The sequence below is a fragment of the Centruroides sculpturatus genome, unplaced genomic scaffold, assembly GCF_000671375.1.
Source record: "Centruroides sculpturatus isolate CEXI.00-Female unplaced genomic scaffold, Cexi_2.0 scaffold138, whole genome shotgun sequence".
NCBI lineage: Eukaryota > Metazoa > Arthropoda > Arachnida > Scorpiones > Buthidae > Centruroides > Centruroides sculpturatus.
In genome coordinates, this window is record NW_019384434.1 from 430,803 (window position 1) to 451,383 (window position 20,581).

The 20,581-nt window shown below is 34.1% G+C and overlaps 1 protein-coding gene and 1 long non-coding RNA gene across 8 annotated transcripts in view; one reads left to right on the plus strand and one right to left on the minus strand.

Annotated features, from left to right (window-relative positions):
* LOC111619843 (rho guanine nucleotide exchange factor 18-like) overlaps positions 1–20,581 on the minus strand; it is a 261,855-nt gene that overhangs the window by 117,081 nt on the left and 124,193 nt on the right. For 6 of the 7 annotated variants that reach the window (XM_023361663.1, XM_023361664.1, XM_023361668.1 and 3 more), the window contains exons 8-9: positions 19,584–19,718; positions 5,574–5,656 (exon numbers count right to left, since the gene is read on the minus strand). In XM_023361663.1, coding sequence (XP_023217431.1) covers positions 5,574–5,656; positions 19,584–19,718 — 218 coding nt within the window. Of the gene's footprint in view, positions 1–5,264; positions 5,356–5,573; positions 5,657–19,583; positions 19,719–20,581 lie in introns of those variants that run through there. The other variant, XM_023361670.1, reaches the window with a different exon arrangement.
* On the plus strand, positions 5,447–20,255 carry LOC111619846. The gene is made up of 3 exons (XR_002755829.1): positions 5,447–5,678; positions 15,300–15,442; positions 19,608–20,255. It is a non-coding gene; the product is annotated as an uncharacterized LOC111619846 (long non-coding RNA).

The window sequence follows — 20,581 nt, forward strand, 5'->3', positions numbered from 1 at the left end:
AGAAGCGGAAAAATATGGATCGAATGTAGAGCGAAGTACGGGAATTTCGTACTTACTCTAAAAAAACTGAAGATAAAATTAAAGAGAATTTATTAAATTGCGCCCCCATGCAAAATTAAGACGTTCTTAAGTCTAAAGAATTTCTTTACGCGCAACGTACAAGCGGAAAGTATCGATTTGTAGAATAATCGATGTCTACATTTTGATTAATAAGAACATTGGAATTTAAGTTATCCCGATTGCGGTCGAATCGGTTATAGCGTCCGTCGGCCCGTCGATCCGTCCGGATGCGAACCTCGACAGTTTGGTAATGTTGGTTTTTTTGAAATAAAAACCCGTTACCCACCGTAACCACACTATATACGTTACGTGTAATTAATGAGAATTTATAAAGTAAATGAAGTTAATACGTCCGTAGTAAACTCGGTAAAATTTTCCCGGCGCCATTTTACGGAATATAAGCCAGGATAATATATAATTTTTAAGCTACGTTATATAAGGGGACGAGACTTTAACACCCGTCATATAAGGGAAATTTTCGGAAGTAACTAATAAGGAAAATTGAATGGCAATTTCATTCTTAAGATTCGATATTTAAAGTCGCTTCGACTAGGGACGGGAATAAATCCGAGATACACCATTTCGTATTTATGTGCCGTCGATCTGGTCGCATCCACATTCGAATCGATCGAAATCCTCTTCCCCTTTCGGGCTTAATAATAAAAGGCGCCAGATTTTATGTTTAAACAAAAACGATGGAAGAATGCAACTGGCAAATCCGAGGTTAGACGTAATTACTAAACGAATATTCGACGGGAAAAAATAATTCCGGCCGCAGACGGGCGTAACGGAATAACTATTTAGTCGATTATCGGCGGGCAACGGGAAGAATCGTTGCGTCCGAGCGGAGGAAACCCGCCGACACCCCCGAGTATCGACGTAAAGATCTTACAAATTTAGACGGTGATTTTTCTTCTTATTCTCTGGAGACTTCCGAGCTACCGACGATCGGAACCCACCTTCGCAGATTAAGAAAGGAACTAACCAATGCCGAGACTCGAGAGGTAATCTAATATCTTTTAAGGTAATTACTCCCATAATGGAATCTCTTACGTAGAGAAGTCTATTAAATCTCCATCAATCGACACTAACGCCGGACTTTAAGACGTTAATAATTATAAATCGCAAATACCAGCGAGTAACGCAAAATTTTCCCTAAATTAAATAAACAAATTTATTATTTACGGGTAAAAACTCGCCGATTTCTCCCTTGGCCTTCCGGGAATATTTACCATTTACTAAAAAACAAACGTATCGAAACGTTCGTGTCTTTTATCCATTTAAAACCACCATTTCTCGAGGCCAAAAGACGAAATTTTACGAAATGAAATTCACGGAAAAGCCTACGATCCAGGTAAAAATCCACGGCATACTTTTATACTTAAATTATTCGTAATCTCTGTACGGTAAACAAACCGGCGCAGTAATAAGCTAACGTAAAATACGGCGAGTAAGCGTAATTTAAGCGGACAAATGCGTAGGAAACAACAGAAAGTTTTTTCCACAACCGAAATTACGATTTTATGCGCAATCGATCCGAGCCGACGTTTGCCTTTCCACCGAAATTTCCCTAAATCCCCAAAATCTTCGTCGCGTAAAAGAATGAATGCGTAATTTAAACGGCATAAACTGCTTAGCTCGACGTCCTTTCTATTTTTATCCGTCCCCGGTGGCCGATCCGCGCAGCTAACGGAACAAAAATGCAAAATATCGAGATTAAGCCGTCGAATTTTGGGCCTGGGGAAAGCGATTCCCGGATGCAATCTTCCTTAATTTGGCCAGGAAAATAATTGCGGCGAAAACGTTATCCCGAGTGTTGGGAGGAAGAATCAGTTTTTATTAAAAGCGCAGCAACAGGTTGCCGTATCGATCGACCGTCCAAAACACACAAATGACGCGTGAAAGGCGAGTAAACAAGCGCCAACAAAAATATTTCGTGCGCAGAAAACGTAATAAAACGTTTAGACTCCTCTTAGGATGGCTTACACCTAATTGCGTCGGAGCTTAATTACGTAATATTGCGCTGGAGCTTTCGGCGTTATAACCGGGAGAGAAAAACCTCTTCATTGCACTTTTAAACCCAACAAATTCTGATTGGCTAAACCGCGATTAAATTTCGATCCAACAAAATCGTTTGCGGTCGAATTTCGATTTAACGCCACAGTTTCTTCCCTTCCGAAAGTGGCGATAAATGGAGCCTGGCGCTAAACCGAAGTATCCCGGGCGATACGGCCGGAGAGTTCGAAAGTCGGGGACGATCCGGTAATACGGCGTTTTACGCGGGTGATGCCAATTAATAAGACGTTACATCGAAGTTCGGGCCTGTTCTTCGGATGTTATAACGATTATCGGCGGCTGGCTTATTTTAATAAATCCGCGGAAAAAAATTACAAACGGTAGAAACTGTCGACAGAATTCGCTTCATTTTATTCAAATGAAATTTGCGTAACTGTTTTGGCAAGGCGGCCCTTAAGCTTCGTTGGCAATTAAGATCTAGCAGTTTATTCCTTATTCTACTTACTTTATTGAATAAATAAGCGAAAGTTAATTAAGCGCTGGTTTTCGCTAAACAATAATTCGAAAACGTTTCATAAAAATGCCCTGGCGCCGTTTCTCTCGGAAAGAAACGTTCCAACTGTTTTACTTAACAAAGGGGAGCAAATTCGACATTCGTAATTCAAAAGTTAGATTTATACCGAGGCATATTTTGAAATTCTACAGAAATATGAGCGGTCGAACCTCCGTACGGTACCTTTGTAAACGGCGCCACCCCCAAAAGCCGAAACTTACCACAGTGGCGCTATTTAGAAGGACCAAACCATCGAGTCGGCTATTTCTATACATAACTCTTACCGCTCGACGTACCGCGCCTCGATTTAGCGTCACACTACATTCGGAGGCGCTAAATCCAAGTTCGACCGTAGACGGTTACGTTATTCGAGGAGAGTAAAGCGAAATTAGTAACCGTTTCGAAGACGGAAACAAAGGAAAGATGACGTAAGTAGAAGGAACGACCCGGTTGACGCTTCGATAATTAATCGCAGTCTACTCGACATTCGGTTTTATTTTACTTTTTCCGAGCAACCGAGAAAAAAACTAATTACGAGATTAAAAAAAAACACATAAATAAGCGAAAATACGATTAAGATAATTGTCGGAGTATCGAAAGGGGGAGATAATTCCTTTTCTAGCTCCTTTATTGACGCAGAAACAAAAAATGTTGGAGTAGAGAGGATAGAAAGACAAAGAACCCGCCTGGTAAATATTAGAACGTTAAGGAATACCCACATTTTGGAATACAAATATCCGAATCGGTAAGTTTTCAACGAAGAATGCTTTAAAGAACATACGAGAGAATAAACTAAGTTCTAAACGCTGTATTCTATATATACTTGGGTTGCCACTTCAGTTTTCTTCCATCCTCCCGAGCGTTCGAAAGACCATAAAAGCAATATTTTCTGTAGATACAGAAAGAGGAAATCGAGTCGTCACTCGAAAGCTCTTTGTCCTCTTTACGGCGTTGCCACTTCCGACCCTACCGTAGGGTTTCCGTACACTCCGGCGGGATTTTAGGGTGGCGACAAATAAATGCGCGCCGAAAGTTCTCCAAGACGACGACTCGCCCCGGGCACTTAACGACGATCTAACGATTTTTCCCCACACACCAATCCCGGCGGGTTTTTAGGTTTTTGCCACTTTTTCAACGTTAGCGTGGAATTTTTCCCGTTTTATCGCGCGTGATAAGTAGGCCTAATAAGTCAAACATTAATGAAGTAAGGGAATTTATCTCGCAGTCGGCGTTAAGCTTACAAGGCAACAAAGACGGCCGAAACGCGAGATTACGATTTCACGCTTTTTTGTACTGTACAGAACACTCGATGGGCTTCCCCTTTCTATCGCTTCCGCTCGGCGCGGAAGCGACAGCGAGAAGCTAGTCGCGTTCCGTAGCTGCTTTATTTAATAATAAAGTAGCTTCCCTCTGGGAAAGAAAAGGCGAGAGAGGCGAGTCGCTAACTCCAAACAATCTCGAATCTGCCATCGTTACTTTCCACCCAATTAAATCCCTAATTCTTTCGTCTTATACCGGCGATTCTCAAAGCAAAAAAGGACGGAGTCTTATACCGGCGAAGCAAAAAAGGACGGAGGTTGGATTTCGTACAGAAGTTATCCTCTCCTTCCGTTTCTTCCAAATAAAAAGGCGCGATATCGAATAAACCGTAAGAAAATTCTACTTTCTTTATACGGGTCGACCACGGCTAATCCGACATCTTCGGAAACCGTAGGAGGCCGGATAAGCTATTTTGCCGGATTACCGAGGGCGAAGTTAGAGTACGCTTAACCTTCTCATCCGTCTAAAATATCCCGTAAATCGGTACGAGTAGGTCAATAGAGAAAAGGCAAAGATCAAACGAAAATTCTTGTCGAATTATCGTACATTTCGTCATTACGGTACGCGTGACCGAGTCTGAGCACCCCCAACGGTAGCGGCGCGTGGGTGAGGCGACACCACAAACTCGAAATTAGGCCGGGCGAAAGTAGTGCCGGATTAGCGAAGAAACTGGATTAGCCACGGTCGACGTAACAAAACACATCCTTAAGAAGCCAACAGTTTCCTGGGGACGAATTTTGCATAGGAAACGCCGGGAGTTTTTACGGACGAAAGAGCGCGTGGAAGAGCTTTCGTACCCCGCCAATTAATGGAATTAATAACGCGTCGATCCGGCCGATCTTCCTCCGTTTTCTCCCCCTCGTGGTCAAACCAAACCGAATCAAACTTCCGGTTTTACCGACGGAAAAATATCGGCGGAAACTCCCGCCAAAGAGCGCAAAAACTGGAGAAGGCGAAAGGAAAATTCGGGAGCCGCGACGAGTTTCGGGGAAAAATTTCGCTCTTTCCGGAAGAACCGGGAAGGAGTAAGAAATCCCCGAAATTTGAGGAAAAAAATTTCGGCGGATGGGTCCGGACATTAATTTCTCCTCCGGGGGAGAAAAGTCGCATTCCTTTCCGATAATAATAAGGTGGAACCGAAGAGGGCGCGCGATAGAAGGAAGACTTTTTTCCCACCGGCAAAAGAAAGCCCGAAGGAGGAAGAGGGCGTCCCCCTCTCCGGGAGGAACGGAGGAGACGGCCAGCGGAAGTCCCGGAAATGGAGGGGGCCCGGGGGCCCGCGGGCCGGGGAGGAAAGGGGCGGGCGGCCACTCACCAGAACGTCCAGCATCCGGCGGGTGACGCTCCGACGGGACGGGGCGGATCCGGTCGACCGACGGCCGCTCATCTGGCTTCCCCGAGACGCCGGCGCGCACCGTCGACTGAGGAAGTCGGCGCGGGCCCGCCTTCCGCCGCTTCCGGCCGACGGCGGCCGCCGGCAGCGCCGCCTGGCGGCCCGTCCCGTCCTCCGCGCCGCTCCTCCCCGCGCCCGCCGGGCCCTCCCCGGACCGGGCGCCCGAACGGACGGGAAACGTTAAATAGGCGGCGCCGATCGCGGAAGAGAAAGAGAAGAGGAGAGACTCACCTGCAGCAGCATGTCGCGGGTGTCGAGTCGACGAAGTCGCTGGATGCCCTCGTGGATGTCGTGCAGGCGTCGCAGGTTGTCCTCTGCAAAGAGAAACGAATAGGGGTGAGTGCCGGCCCGTGTTACCAAGCCGCGGCCCTCCCGGAGAAACGGGCCCCCAACAAAACGGCCCTCCGTTTTGTCGGGGGCCCTCGGTTTTTCGTCCGCGTTGGAGGGGACGTTACAAATAACCGGAGACGAGGAAAGCGTATCGACCGGGGAAGAGACGGTGCCGCACGCGGGATTAGGAAGTCACCTCGGGTCTTACTCTTTTCCTTTTCCGTCGTTGTCCGAAATCCTCGCGAAAACCCGGTTAAAAGAAGTCTCTCGGCCCGTTACCGTCTCTTATAATCCCCGTTCTACGAACAGAGCCACTTAAAAGGAGTGGTCCGAAACTCGGTTAACCCGGATATATTTTATTCGGGTTAATCGACTTTTCCATCAGCCGTAATACGAATACCGACTCCGTCTTTGGAAGCCTCCCATCGCCGCTATTTTACTTCGTTCGGGGGGCTTTTTATTCATTTGGTACCAATCCGACATCCGTAATACGTGATAATCGACGGTATAAAACGGGTCGATGGACAGATAGAGATTTCACCTACTTTACGATACGGATTTGATATTTTCACTAATTATCCGTATCGTCCGTCCAGTCTAGTTAAAATTTTCATTTTCGTAAAGCATTTACCGAGGTTTCTGCTTAATGCCGCGTAATTTTTCTGTAAAAGCACCGTTTTTATACGTAACTTATCGACGTGTTCTGGAGGAGAAATGCCGTAAATAAAACCGTGTAGGGAGTCTGAAACGAGACCGGTGACAGATACTGTATATAAATATGTATAATGAAGAGGGAAGAGAAAACCGTTTCTTCCCGTCCTTCTCCACACCGGGAAATTATTAGTAGGAAATAGCGTAAAAACGGTTCTCCCAGTCGAAAATACACCCAATGATTGTTCGATTCCAAAATATATTTATGTAAGGAACGGTAAAGAAGCTAGGTTTTTCATTCCGGGTGAGGGAAGGAACGTTGTTTGTCTGTAAACTTTATCGTCCGACGAAATAATTTTTTAAATTTAACGGTCGATTTTCCGAATGACGTACGCGTAAAAAAACCGTTTGGCCGGGACTGTAATTACTTGGCCGATCACCCGTTCGCATTTCGAAAAACCCTCCAATAATAGAATACAAGCTCTCCATTTCAAATTAGTGGCGGCTTGCCCCCGTACACCACACTTTTCCTTTAACGGTAAAGCTGTGCCGGTCATTTATCTGACACCTTTCGGGGGGATATTTTTGAATTGAATCGTATATAGTAATCGGCCGAGGTTTCCGTATCTGGTCTTTCATCTTTCTAACTCCGTTCTCGAGATTAAGGAAAGACAGACGACTGACGACAATGGAAATTTATAGGTGTATAATTTTTTTCAAATTGCAGCCCAATAATCAGCGTAGATAAACTGGAATAAGTCATTTCGGAGTGGGAGGGCGGGTGATTGAAGAGATTTTAGGGTGGACCCGCATCCACCCTCGTCTCACCTTAATGCGTATACGGACGATTCTTTTAACAAATCTTTCCAGTTTATTGTTTAATATTTGTAACAAAATCCTTAGCGTAAACCGTTGACGAATTTTAAAAATTTCGTGTATCCATCATCAATTTTAATGCATTCTCCGTCGAATGACTTTAATTTCGCAAAGTTGCGGCGCATCGTCGTCATAAATACTCGAGGATTAGATTAATGACGAATCATTCCGGCTCCATCTTCCGACTGGTTTTTCTCTCTCTCTTCTTCCAAAAGATGACTAATTTGGAATCTTTGCGCTGTTTATAGGAACCAGGCAGACAATCGGTAGTTTAGGACCCGTAAGCTAGGGCTTTTCACGCGAACAATAGTTAACAATAGTCGAATACCCATCAAAACCCAAGATTAGGCGGCATTTTACATTAAATTCGGCTTCTGTTACGAAACTGTTGTACTGTACGTAGCAAACGGAAATGTTCGCCGGTATAAATGTACGTAAACGGCAAGTAGTACGTCTTCTTTTATGATGTTAAAGCCGTATACGAGCCGAAAGACTAAATAATATCGACAGAATTAAGAGAAAATTTCTTAGTTTATTTCTTTCTTTTTCGTACCAAACCCAACTCGGCGTATATCTATGGAAATTACAGCCGTTAAAGTTCCGTTTAAAACAAATCGAAACACTACCGGAAAAGTGGAAATTCTCAAAACTAAGTACGTTACGGACAAAACTTAATTGCGCATATTTAACGGAATGTAATTACTTTATCCTTGGCGTGAGACGTTAATAGGAACACAACCGATTAAATTTCACTTAGTTTCCAGTACAATATTCTTATTTAATTCCGGTTTATCAAATTCTAACTTCGGGTTTTAAATCGTAACAAACGTTCAACCGCCGGAAACGGCTACGTTTATACGCGCAATTGGACGGAGACGGGCCACACCTACCGGACATTTTCAAAATAAATAATTAACATCTTTCGCCGAAGTACTTTCGAATTTCTCAGCCCTGGGATGCCGGGCGCTAAGAAATATAATTTTCTCGAAATTTAAATACTACTTAATTCAAACGAAATCGCGCCCGGTTACCGATTTATTCGGGAAAATTAAACCAAAAAAAAAAAAGTCGATTTAATTGACTTAAAAGGGAGGAAACAATATTAGAATTTAAAAGACTCGTCTACAGACACACTTCTTTTTTCCTTCCCTCCATTTAACAAATCGGCGTATAACTAAGTATATAAAAATAATGTTCTTTATCGGTAAAGTTCGTGACTTTCCAAAGCATTTTTAACGTTAATCAAAACGTAACATTTACTTTCTACCGAGTTAAAATCGCTTTAAACGCATTCAATTAAGCGATTTAACGTTCCGTTTCGTTACCGCGCGCTTCCCCCCTCAATTATTATTATTATTATTAAAATTTGGAAAATCCTATTAACATTTTCATTAAATATTTTATTTGTTAATTCATAAAATAAGATGCATTTACTGGCATTTAATGTTTCTAGACGATATTTTCTGTTCCGACAACGCATTACCCGTTCCGTAATGGACGTGTTAAACAAATATAATATAACCAACTGCAAAAATCTATTTAAAATCGAGTTATTAAATATTTCATGGCTTCCCAGCAAACGATTTCTAAAAAAAATCCTATTCGCATTTTCCTTCGGAAATTAAAACTGATTTAATACTACTTACTTACTTACTTATTCTTTATTAGGCACCTTGCAGGTGCATTCCCAGTACCGTATTATACATAGCTGAGAAATATATATACAATTTTTTATATGAAAATATAATTTACAAATGATAAAACCGCTTGACAAATTGTAGGAAGACAAAGTAAACAAGTTATACAATATCAGTATGAATTTTACAAATCGATACCGTGGTAATGAATAGAAATGGTTATACAGGTGTTGGGTGTACCAATATAGATATAATCTTACAGCTTGTCATGCAGGTTATTAAAAAGAAAGTACAGTACATAAGATAAAATAGAGGTGAACGAAAATTAACTAAAACTAACTTAAAACTAAACTTATGACTATCTTAAAACTAAACTTATGCTATATAACAATAAACTGAGCGTGTTGTATTCTAATCGTAATACAAACAGAATGTTATGAAATCTTGAAACCGAGTGTCCACAGCACAGTTTTTCTAGTTTGGTGGTAAGTTTTGTCGAAGCTCATCAATGTTGAAGCCGTGTATACTTCATAACAGATATTTAGATAACACAGACTATCGACCATCACTAGTTTATGGAACCAAGTTGCATGTTGCACAGTATTTTCCTGATTGGATGGTGTATTCTTATCACACAGATGTTTAGATCACTCAGACTATCAACCAGCAAAAGTTTATGAAGCCAAGTCGCAAAGTTGAACACTGCTTTTCTAATCCAACGGCGTATTCTTATCCAATCACATCGATAATGGTCTTATCCAGTCACATCAATGCAAAGTTTCCTTAGACTTGCAGTAGGCATTGATTGTTACTACAAGATGGGCTCAGATAATTGCCTAGCACGTCTCTATCGTTACAGCACATAGGCTGCATCCAAATGTCATGTCCTTTCTCAAATGGAGAAAACACATATTGCAGTAGAGGCGCTGAGAAAGCAAACGGTTTAGCATAAGGACACAAGGTTCAATTAAGGTCACTTGTCTACAGCTCAAACAATGTTTTCAAGATATCCATAATCCACACTTCTTTTATAAATGTCACGTGTCTGCGGTACAATGTATCCAAGATATCTTATGTTAATTCACGTATCTACGTCAGAGACAATGTGTATAAGACATCCATGATTCTGCACTGAAGCAATTTATTTGGCCAGGAGACTTTGCAATTCTTCTTGCGAACTGACTGTGATGAGTTATGTATTCGATTATTATGAAGATAATAAACACGTTGACTGAACACAAAGGTCATAGATGAGACATAGTGATCAAAGTATGTTGAATGTTTTTAATAATCACGTATCCATCGAAGCCTTTATATGGTAGTAAAACATTTTCATCTGTCAAGTCCTCTGACAATTCAGCAAAGTGGCAAATGTAAGAAAAGGGTCGTTAACAATTGACGACAGAAAATGCAAGAGAGTTAACCTCAAAACTATGTCGAATATAGCGAATCCAACAACAATAATAGGACTTTCAAAAACCGAATAAAAGAACAAGACTACAAGAAGTTTTCAAGAAAATAAACAAGTTTATCAAGTAAGGTAAAAGTAATTGAAATTAAGAATTATTCCCTAGTTGCGTAGGTTGCTATAGTCTCATGGCGTTTAACTAGTAGAAGAAAGGAAGAAAAAATTTCTTTATTTTTTATGAGATCTTCATGTTTGCATGGCCAGTTGAGGTTATATCTATGAGCAATGATTTTTAGTTCTAAACGTTCTCTTTCGAGAGAAATACAGGTAAAAAGATAATGGTCGACGCTGTCCGGTTGTCCGCATATGGCACACAGATCATTTTGCTTATTCACAAATCGATGTAGATAATTTGAAAATTTGCCATGTCCGGTAAGAAATTGAGTAAGGGGGAAACTTGGAGTGATTTAATAATTTCGTCGACGTCGATTTAAATACCGTATTTTCCGGAGCGTAAAGCGCACTTTTTCCCGAAAATGGGGCGCGTCTTACACGCCGGCCAATACGGTATTCGGAAAATACCAATGGTTCTTAGTCTAAAAATACGATAAATTTTCTCTGGTAAATCTCTAACGTTTTTATATTAACGAACTGCGGAGTATATAGAAACATCGCCAAACGGCGGGGAATACACCGGGTTTGGCTAAAATACGCACGATAAAATGGGACAATTTTAAACTCCTTAAATAAACAAACAAATAAGTAACGTGTTTTTAACCAGGGTGGAAAAGCGCGCTTTAAAATTCAAAGGACGGCGGGAGGCGGAAAAGGGTGGTCTGTTTGTTTTAGTTACGGCGAGGCAACACCCGGGCGATCTGCCTAGGGGGATGCCTTCCGGGAAGTCTTTTAAAGGGTATAACTGGTCCCTATTTAGGCGTTACGGACGGGGAGAAAACCCGGGAAAATCCACGTATTATTGACATTATCTTCCGAGGTTGGCGCTACCATCCCCGGCACGTGAATTGTACGGAACAATTGGAGCCAGATTCACGTACAGTACGTAACACTTTTAGGGGATTACGGTTCTATGATTTCTCTTGTTCCCGATTTATTTTCACAGTCGTAAGTTTTACACCCGTCAAATATTTTTTTTTGAATTTATAAATTTCGTAAACTTTAATCATTCTTATCGTTCTTCGTTGTGATATTTTTAGTACGGCTCTCATTTAAGCGCGAACCGCATCCGTTCTATTCATTTCTGCAAACGTAAATTTTGCTTATGCTATTCAATTTAATTTAAAATCATTTTGTTTTGAACTAAATTATTGAAAATGTATATATATTAAGTATCCGGGTTTACAGTAGTAACTGAATGTGTTTTACCACAATGACTACATTACGAATGGGTCAAATTATAACACTTCGAATAATTGATTAAATATGTTTTACTCGATACTTTTATTAAAGTCGTCGATTGTTTTCCCGATTTTTTTTTTTTTTGAAGGTTGCAGTTTTCTCGCAGCTTTAATTGAACGTAACAATTTTTCTTTTCTTCCTCTTTTTAATCCAGTTTAGTGTAAATAATCCGCTAAGCTTAGTGCTGCGAACAGAAACCTTGAATCGGTTTACTTTCCTTCCACGTGATATTAAAGAAGACCTTATAAAGCTCTTTAATATCAAGACTACGAAAACAATGCATTGTTTGATCCGCACTGTAGCAATGATATGGATCAGAGAAGAAAACAAAAGAATCGCTTCCCAAAATTTACACGGCATCAAATAAAAGTTTCCACTTTTAATAACAATTCTCTAACCTTTTGGATTCCCCCCCGAAAGATAAAATATTTTATCTTTGTAAATTGATTAAAAATGAATAATACTTTAATAAAAGTCTAAATTAAAACTTCAGACTTTAATAAAAATATTATCGATTTTTTAAAAGAATTAATACTATTTTTCTTTCGTAAAAGTTAATGTCACTCTTCATAAAAAAAAGAAAAAAATAATTAACAGATTTTATTCTAGTAATATTTTAAATACCAAAATATTTCGAGAAATAATGTGAAAAAATTACATTAGAAACATATAGCAGTATTAAAAACAAGAATGTCAGCCTAATTTAATTCGAATCTATATCAACTTCTGTTCTTTATACAATAATTTAATTATTTTGTTTTAAATTAATTTTAACATTATTTCAACTCGTTTTATTTCTTTATTTTTCATGCATGTTTTGTTCATTTGAAAATTTCAAAACTTGATTCTGTAGATTTCTAAGTTCAAAATTCTCTCAAATAATTCATATAAGCAAATGTTCGGATGAAAAAAACAAATATAACAACAGACCCGTGTTTCTATGGTCACCTGTAAGTTCTTTCAAAACAACTGTTAATAATAATAATAATATTAACATTTGGTATGAATTTCTTATCTTTGATTCGAAAAATGCTACTTGGTTTAAAGAATCTGTAGCTTGAAAAAATTTATTACATTCCTTTCAATTTTCATATTTGTTTAAAAATTCATTGGATGAAATATCAATTATTACAGAAAACAGAAAAAAATCTTAGAAGTCTCCAACTACCAGACAATGTTTTATATCACAGTTTTTTACATTATGAGGTCTATCAACAGAACTACAATGAAAGATCAATGATTTTAAATTAATTTTTCCTCAGACTATGGGTATTAAAGTCATCATTCTTTGTATTATGTTTAGTTATTGTATTTTTATTTAAGTTATAATTGGATCTAAAATAAAATGACAACTGTATTACCATTAATATAAGGAGGTACTTCTGTATTGGAGTAAATTCCTTTTCAATAAATTATTAAGAAGTGAAAGTAAACTTGTCATCTTTTAATATGCTAATACATTACATTGAGAGAGAAACACTGGAATTGATTCCTGTGTTTACTTTTACATTTGTTTATAGAATGCTTATAATCATATTGATCCTAATTTATGACCAAGTTGTCAGTTTGTCTTGAAATATTCCCAAACAAAATCCTTAAATAATATACAAAAGTAAACAATTTTTAAATGAAATTATGTCTTCAATAACATTTTTAAATTTTTCAAAAATTAATTTTTACACTATTAAAAATACATATTTTTGTCGCTATTATCTTAAGATATTGTTTTAATACTAATTTATATACCTAGGTTGGATTCAGATAAATTGTAATCTGTAGAGATTATTTAAAGAAAATGGGTTGTTAAATAAAGAGGGGAAAAAAATCATCTCTTACATAAAAACTTTCCTCGAATTTCCATGAAAATTCTTGTACTTGTTGCATTCAATTGGACAATTTCTTCACCCACTATATTCAACAATTTTTACTTTGTTTTACTTATTTCATCCTTACAAATTGTCTTATTAAAAAAATATTCAAATGGTTAGACCATATCTAAATTCATATGTCCATTTTTCAACAGCAAAAGTAAAACTTTTATGCTAATGTAATCATATCCAAGATGACATGAACATTATAGAGTAATACGTGTCTTTGCTAACACGATACAAAGATAATGTCTTGTTTTTTCTTTTTACTTAAAACCCAAATAAAATTACAGAAGTAAATGTACAGTTTTTCTATATAGTAACATTTTTAGACCTGATATAATTGATAATATTGACTATTATTCACTTAGGAATATTTTCCTGTTCAGTATTTTACTAGGCTCTATTTATATTAGATGAACAATTGAATCAATTTGTTGAATGATTAATTGGTAGAACAACCAATTAATAAATTTAGCATGAATTTAAAGAAGACATTTTTACTATTCAAGTCTTTCTCTATACCCATTTCTATCCTAGACTATATATTCTAGAGATAATTAATATATATATACTTAGGGTCACCAACAGTCTGGAATTTCTTTCAGTTAATTTTTAAAAATTGTTTGGAAATGCAGTAAAAAATGAACAAGTTATGTTTTTTCTTTTTAAATTGTGCCTTTATCCTCAAGAAATTGGTACTACTAATTGTAATCAAAATTATTTTCATTCCCATTAATTTGTTTTTTATTTTATTTTTGTCCTTTCCACTTTGTGGACACTAAATGTCTGTTTTAAATCATACCCATTGCCACCAAATCTGCAATGGCAATAGCAGAGTGGTGAGGGTTGGGATTCGACACATCTGGAACAGACCATCCATGAAAGATTCCTGGGGTTTTTCAATACGTTCAGATTTGCTTTTAGATCCCAAATGTAGGCTAAGACCTTAACCAGTTACTTTAGCCATTCGACTTTCCATCATCATCATAAGTATCAAGAGAAGAAGGAAATGTTCCCAAGATTGTAGGTTTTCTTCTGCTCATCACTTTTTTCAAATTTATTTTTTCATATTGCATTTGGAATTTTTTATTCTGAAAGTTGGCAACCTTATATACAATAGTACTGTGTTTATATATATTATTAAAATCTACAAAAATTAACAAGGATGGATCCTGATTATTTATTTTACGATTTTAAAATTACTTTTTTATGTTTTTGTACAGAAGAATAATTAAATAAATATCTAGTTTTAAAAATATGTTCATAGACTTTTATTCTTGTTTCAGAATAAGTAAGAGATCACCTGTAGCTTCTAGCTATCATAGTTTAATAAAATAAAAATATCTTAATTTTGAGTTTTAAAATTATTTATTACTAATTTATAATATTATGTAAACTAAAAGCACAATTAGAATTTGTTTATTCAGTATAGTTTAGAAAATTCTTTGTCAAGTTGGAATGATTCATCTCAAAATGCTTCTTAAAGAACACAATTATCTTTATTTATTCTCATGTGATTTATTTACGTTTTTATTTAAGATATTTATTTCTAATTTATGTTATTTATTTACTAACTTCCATTCACTTTAGTCTTATCATATAAAAATACACAAATAATCTAAATAATCATTAAGATGTATACAGTATATTTATTTTAATTTGACCATCTAATCATAACATCTGAGGTGTAGTAATTACATTTTGATTACATTGATTCTTATAAATGTTAGCAATTATTATTATTAATAAATTCTAAATAATTTTGCAGATATATTTTCAATCTAAGAAATAGAACAGAATATTAATAGAATGGAATGAATTCATTATTAAACGAATCTCTTGGCAAATCAATGTATGCTGGATATTTACTAGAAAAATTACAAAATCAAAAACTAATTCCTAAGCTTGAAAGTAAGTATATATATTGTTACTGTATGAATTTTTTAATATAAGATATTTTGATTACTTTTTTTTGAACAGATGAATAACAAAATGTTAATAGGTTTACAGGAACCTTCATAAAAATAATTAAATGTATTCTACATGATTTTTAAATTAAGTTTATTTTTCAAAAGAACCAGACACTTAAAATTTCTCATAAGGCATTTACTTTTAGCATTCTATTTTCTTCAGTTAAAAATTACAATTATTTTTTTTTCTCAAAATAATTTAACTTTATAATTCTTTTTGTCTTTCAAACTTGTTTTCATTATAAAAAATAGATCTTGAAATCATTTCTTGATAAAATTACTTCTATAATAATGAACCTGGTTTTACTATCAGATATCTTTACTTCTTCTCAATGCATTTTCTTATGTAATAATAGATACAAAACTCTTTTTTGTATTTTTTTTCCTATTCCAATTTTAGTTATTCCTAATTTCAAATGCATCCTTAAGTCTGTTCCTTTATTAGTTTTTCCAAGATCTTTTTCTTTTAGACTTACTGTATTTTCAAGATGTTTGAAACTCCCCACTTATAAAGCAGATCCTATGGAAATAATGAAGACTAATCCTCTTGACCAAAAATTGAATGATAGTATGAAAAATGTTTTTATAAAATATTGAATAAAAACTTGAAATTATCTGAAAAGGATGAATCAAAAATCCAAGATTTTTCATGTAAAATTTGCTATTCCTTTTCTTAATATTTGAGTTAACTCTTTTAATTTATATAATGAAACTAAATGTCTTATACTAATCTTCCTATCGTTGGCCGGTTTGCGCTCTCTGAGCGGTAAGAGGGCTAAAACCACAAATAAATAAATAAAATCTTCCTATCATACTCTGCATTATCTTATTTAACATTGCTTTTGTGAAAATAATTGCTTTCTTTCTTCCATACATCAACAGCCTTAATAAATCAATCCCATTCATAGCCACATTATTCTTCTAACTTTTACATTTATTTTTAGTCTCTTATATAAGAAATTCAAATTCATCTAAATTTCTCTGATTCTTTACATTTTTTTTTTTTCTCTGTTATCAGGAATTATTATTATATTATGGTCAAATTGTAACTTCATAATGAAATCTGGAATTTTGAAGTACAGCTGATTATACTGTAGATCATAAGTTCATACATCATTATAATTCCTATTGTGTAGCTATCCTTTGAAATTACAATTAAGACTTTGCATGAGATAAAATTATGATTATAGCAAAATTTATGGAGATCAGCCCTTTATAAAGACAATGAAATAATAGACAGTAAAGGAAAAAAATGAAGATACTAATCCAGAACTTTTTCCAAGTGTTGAAAGCACTTTATCATTCCAATTCTATTAAAAACAAGAAAAAAAAGAGAGAGAGCGAGAAATGTGATAAAATTATGTCCAACAATAATTATTGAGAATGGTTTATTGTAATGAAAAACTTTCATAAAACTCTATAACAAAGATAAGTGACTTTAAGAAAAATTCACAAATGAAATAAAAATATCATTAAAAAATGTTCAACATTTGAGTAATTTACTTACTTTCAAGAAATTTTAAAACAAAGAAAATAATTTTTTAAACAAAAATACTGGCCTCCTTATGAAATATCTATAGTTAATAAATATAAAAATATGTAGGAATGCAATAATAAATTGATAAAAACTAAAAAATTAAAAAACAATTGAGACTGATAGACTTTGCCTTATTAATCTGTTGTCAAGCAAAATTTAAATACAGTATATGAAATATAATTCTGTAAGCAAACATTTGAAATCCTATCTCAAACAAGATTGTTTTAATTACAATATATATTAAAATGATCGTTCACATCTTTTACAAAAAATTTCTTAAGTATAAAAGTACAGGATAAATTATTTACAGTACATTATGTATTCTAAATGTTTATATATCCTCTATTATAAATTATATTAACATTGTTTTGAATTTAAAATAAATTGTTCTTACTCTTCTGTTCGAAGGTAAAATGTTTGAAGACGATAACTGTAATGTTACCAAACAGTTTGCTGAATTATTTATCGTGCTATATTTAAACAAATTTATAATTATTAAATTTAACATGAGATGGCAGCTTAACCATTTACCTCTAATCAAATTGCTTTGTATCTGATTATTAATCAGCCTTAATATAGCCCGATAAATAATCAGATAGATTATTTCGCAATACCAGTGTATCGGATTGATGTGTACAATATGATAATTATAATGCTGTGAAAAGTACTGTACTTAGGAAGTATATATGAATTATTTTAAACATTTTATGTTATTTTCATGGTAAAAATATTATTAATTACTAACTGATAGTTTTTAAAATACAATTATAAACTATTTCTATTGAAGTAAATATTCTAAAATTTAAAATTAAAGTACTTTTGGGTCTTACTGATACATTTTCAGAAGTTCACATAAATTTATAATTATTTTGTATATAGTCCAGTCATTTGTATTTGTAATTATATTGAAATTCTTTCACAAACATTGAAGTCTGTTATAAATCAATGCATGTAACTAAACCACCTTCAAGTCTAAATAACTGTCATTACACACATCAAATCTATTTATAAGAACTTTACTTTTCCCAAAATCAAAATCAAAATAACTTAAGAATTAAACATTAAAACACTAATTAAATTTCCTTTTTTGGCAATAATCTTTTTGAATCAATGCTGCCAGTAAGATTTCACTCCTTTTTATATATCATTTCGACATTCATGTTTTTTTCACAAATTGAAACTTTCTCCGTGCATCTGTGTTTTTATTCTTTCTTCCAATCCTTCAAACAATGTGATATCTACTCATTCCACCTCTATTTCCTTCTTTGAGATTATTTCTCCTAATGTAGTTCTAATCAAGTCTTTTTTTGTATTAAAGTTTTCACTTAAAATAATCATTACATTTTATTCTGTAATTTAAAAAAATCTTTTTGAAACCAAATTTTAAATACTTTTTTCTCCAAAATGAAGCAAAATTATCTGCAATTTGAACATAACATAAAAGCTAAAAAATTTTTAAATGGATATTATAAAATTGTATTTTCCTGCTTATTAACTAAAATTCACTTCAGTTAAAGCCAAGATTTTTTAACATACTTATGTAAATTATTATAATTTCTGTTTACTAAAAACAAAACATTAAATTTGTAAAGATTTAGTATAGCATTTATTCATATGCTTTTTTTCATTCATTGCGATATTTATTTTGGAAGATCATTAAAGAAATATTGAAGACTTTTCATAATAAAATTAAAAAATTGAATCCACATGAGAAATATTCAAGAAAGCTTCTCTAAATCGGTGGGTTTTCACAGGATAAAAATAAAATAACAATATGAAAGTATTGTCTTTTAATTCTGCTTATGTTTTTTTTTTGTTTTGTTGCATAACTTTATTATTTATTAAATTGAAATATGATATCATATTTGCAAATTATCTTGAATGCTTTTGATTTCTATTTACATTAAACAAAACAAAAACAAAACTTATTTCAAAAAGATGAGGGGAAAAAATGCTTAATTCTGGAAACCAAATTAAATTTTATTCAGAAATATTTTTGTTCTTTTATAAGATCATCATCATCAGCTGTGAAATTTATCAAGTGTCTTAAAATAAATACATTCAAAACAGAGAACAACTTTACATTCAAACTAATAATGTTCATTAATTAAATATCAAACTCAGCTTCTTTTAAATACTAAATAAAACAATTAACACCTTCTATTGCTGAGAATACTTTATTTAAACACAATTTTGAAATACGTTCATATGCCAGTTCACCTGAAGATGGCCTATTCCATTAGGCTGAAAACGTTTGTGTTTAAATAAAATATTCTCAGTGATAGAAGATGTTAATTGTTTTATTTAATGATGTTTTTATAAAAGAACAAAAAATGTTTCTGGATAAAATTTACTTTCATTTCCTGAATTAAGTGCTTTTTTCTCATCTTTTTGAATATAGCACCAAGTTGAAGTATTATTTTTGTTGATATTTATTTGCTTTTACTGCATTTTAAAAATTCTCTTAAACAATATTCAATATGAACAAACTATATGAAGAATCCTTATACAATATTCAAAAAATTAAAAAGAAAAACAAACTCACCTAATACGATACTTTTCCGTTTAGGAGGTGAATGCGAGGTCATGCCAACGGCTGGAATTATCTTTGGACAATGATAACTTTTAATGGATTGAAAATTTTCCAATATGGTTGGTATTTGACTTTTTTGTTCTATTTCTAAAATAAATAACAATTAGCATATTTTATCATATTGTATAAAAAGCATTCTTGTATAGTTAATGATCTAAAAGCAAAACATAAAAAAGTTATTGCTGAATTTTAGTTTATGGTGTATACTTAATAAAACTTTTTAACATGTAACACTTTAACATGTACTTTTATAAATACTTAAAGAATGTAAGTAACTTTTCTATTTTATTCAGCTGAAATAAACTTATGACTCTAATTAAGAAGGAAAACAATGCTTGTTCTTTTCAAACTTAATGAAGTAAATAAACTTTCAACATATTATTTGCATATTTAACCTTATAACTTCAACTACATACAGAAGGCCTTAACTTCCAAAAAATACTTAAATTCTAATATTTTTGGCATGCTTTATACCATTCTCAAGCCATCATGTAGGAAATAGATTAGGATTATCTGTTATTCTGTTCTATTTCCTATGTGCCATGTTCGTAGGTGAAAAATTAGCAGTTAAATAGTATTTTTCTGTAAATTTTAGCCTTTTATAAATTAATTAAAAAATTACATGCTTAAATAAGCTTATAAATTTTTTAAGAAGCTTAAATATTTACATTTCTTAAATAATTAACATTCTTATTCTATGATTAAACGTCAATGCATTTGCTTCACATCAATGCACAATGTAAATGTCAATGCATTCACTTCTTAAAAAAGAAATCACAAATATTAATTATTAGCATATCTGTTATAGATTGGAATTAATATTTGCATAATTAAATAAATTAGCATAACCAAAAACTTGAAATAAAATAATAAACAATAAATTTTTTAATTTAAAAGAATATTTAAGTAGTTAATCAGGATGTTTAACCATTTACTCTTTAAAGACTCTT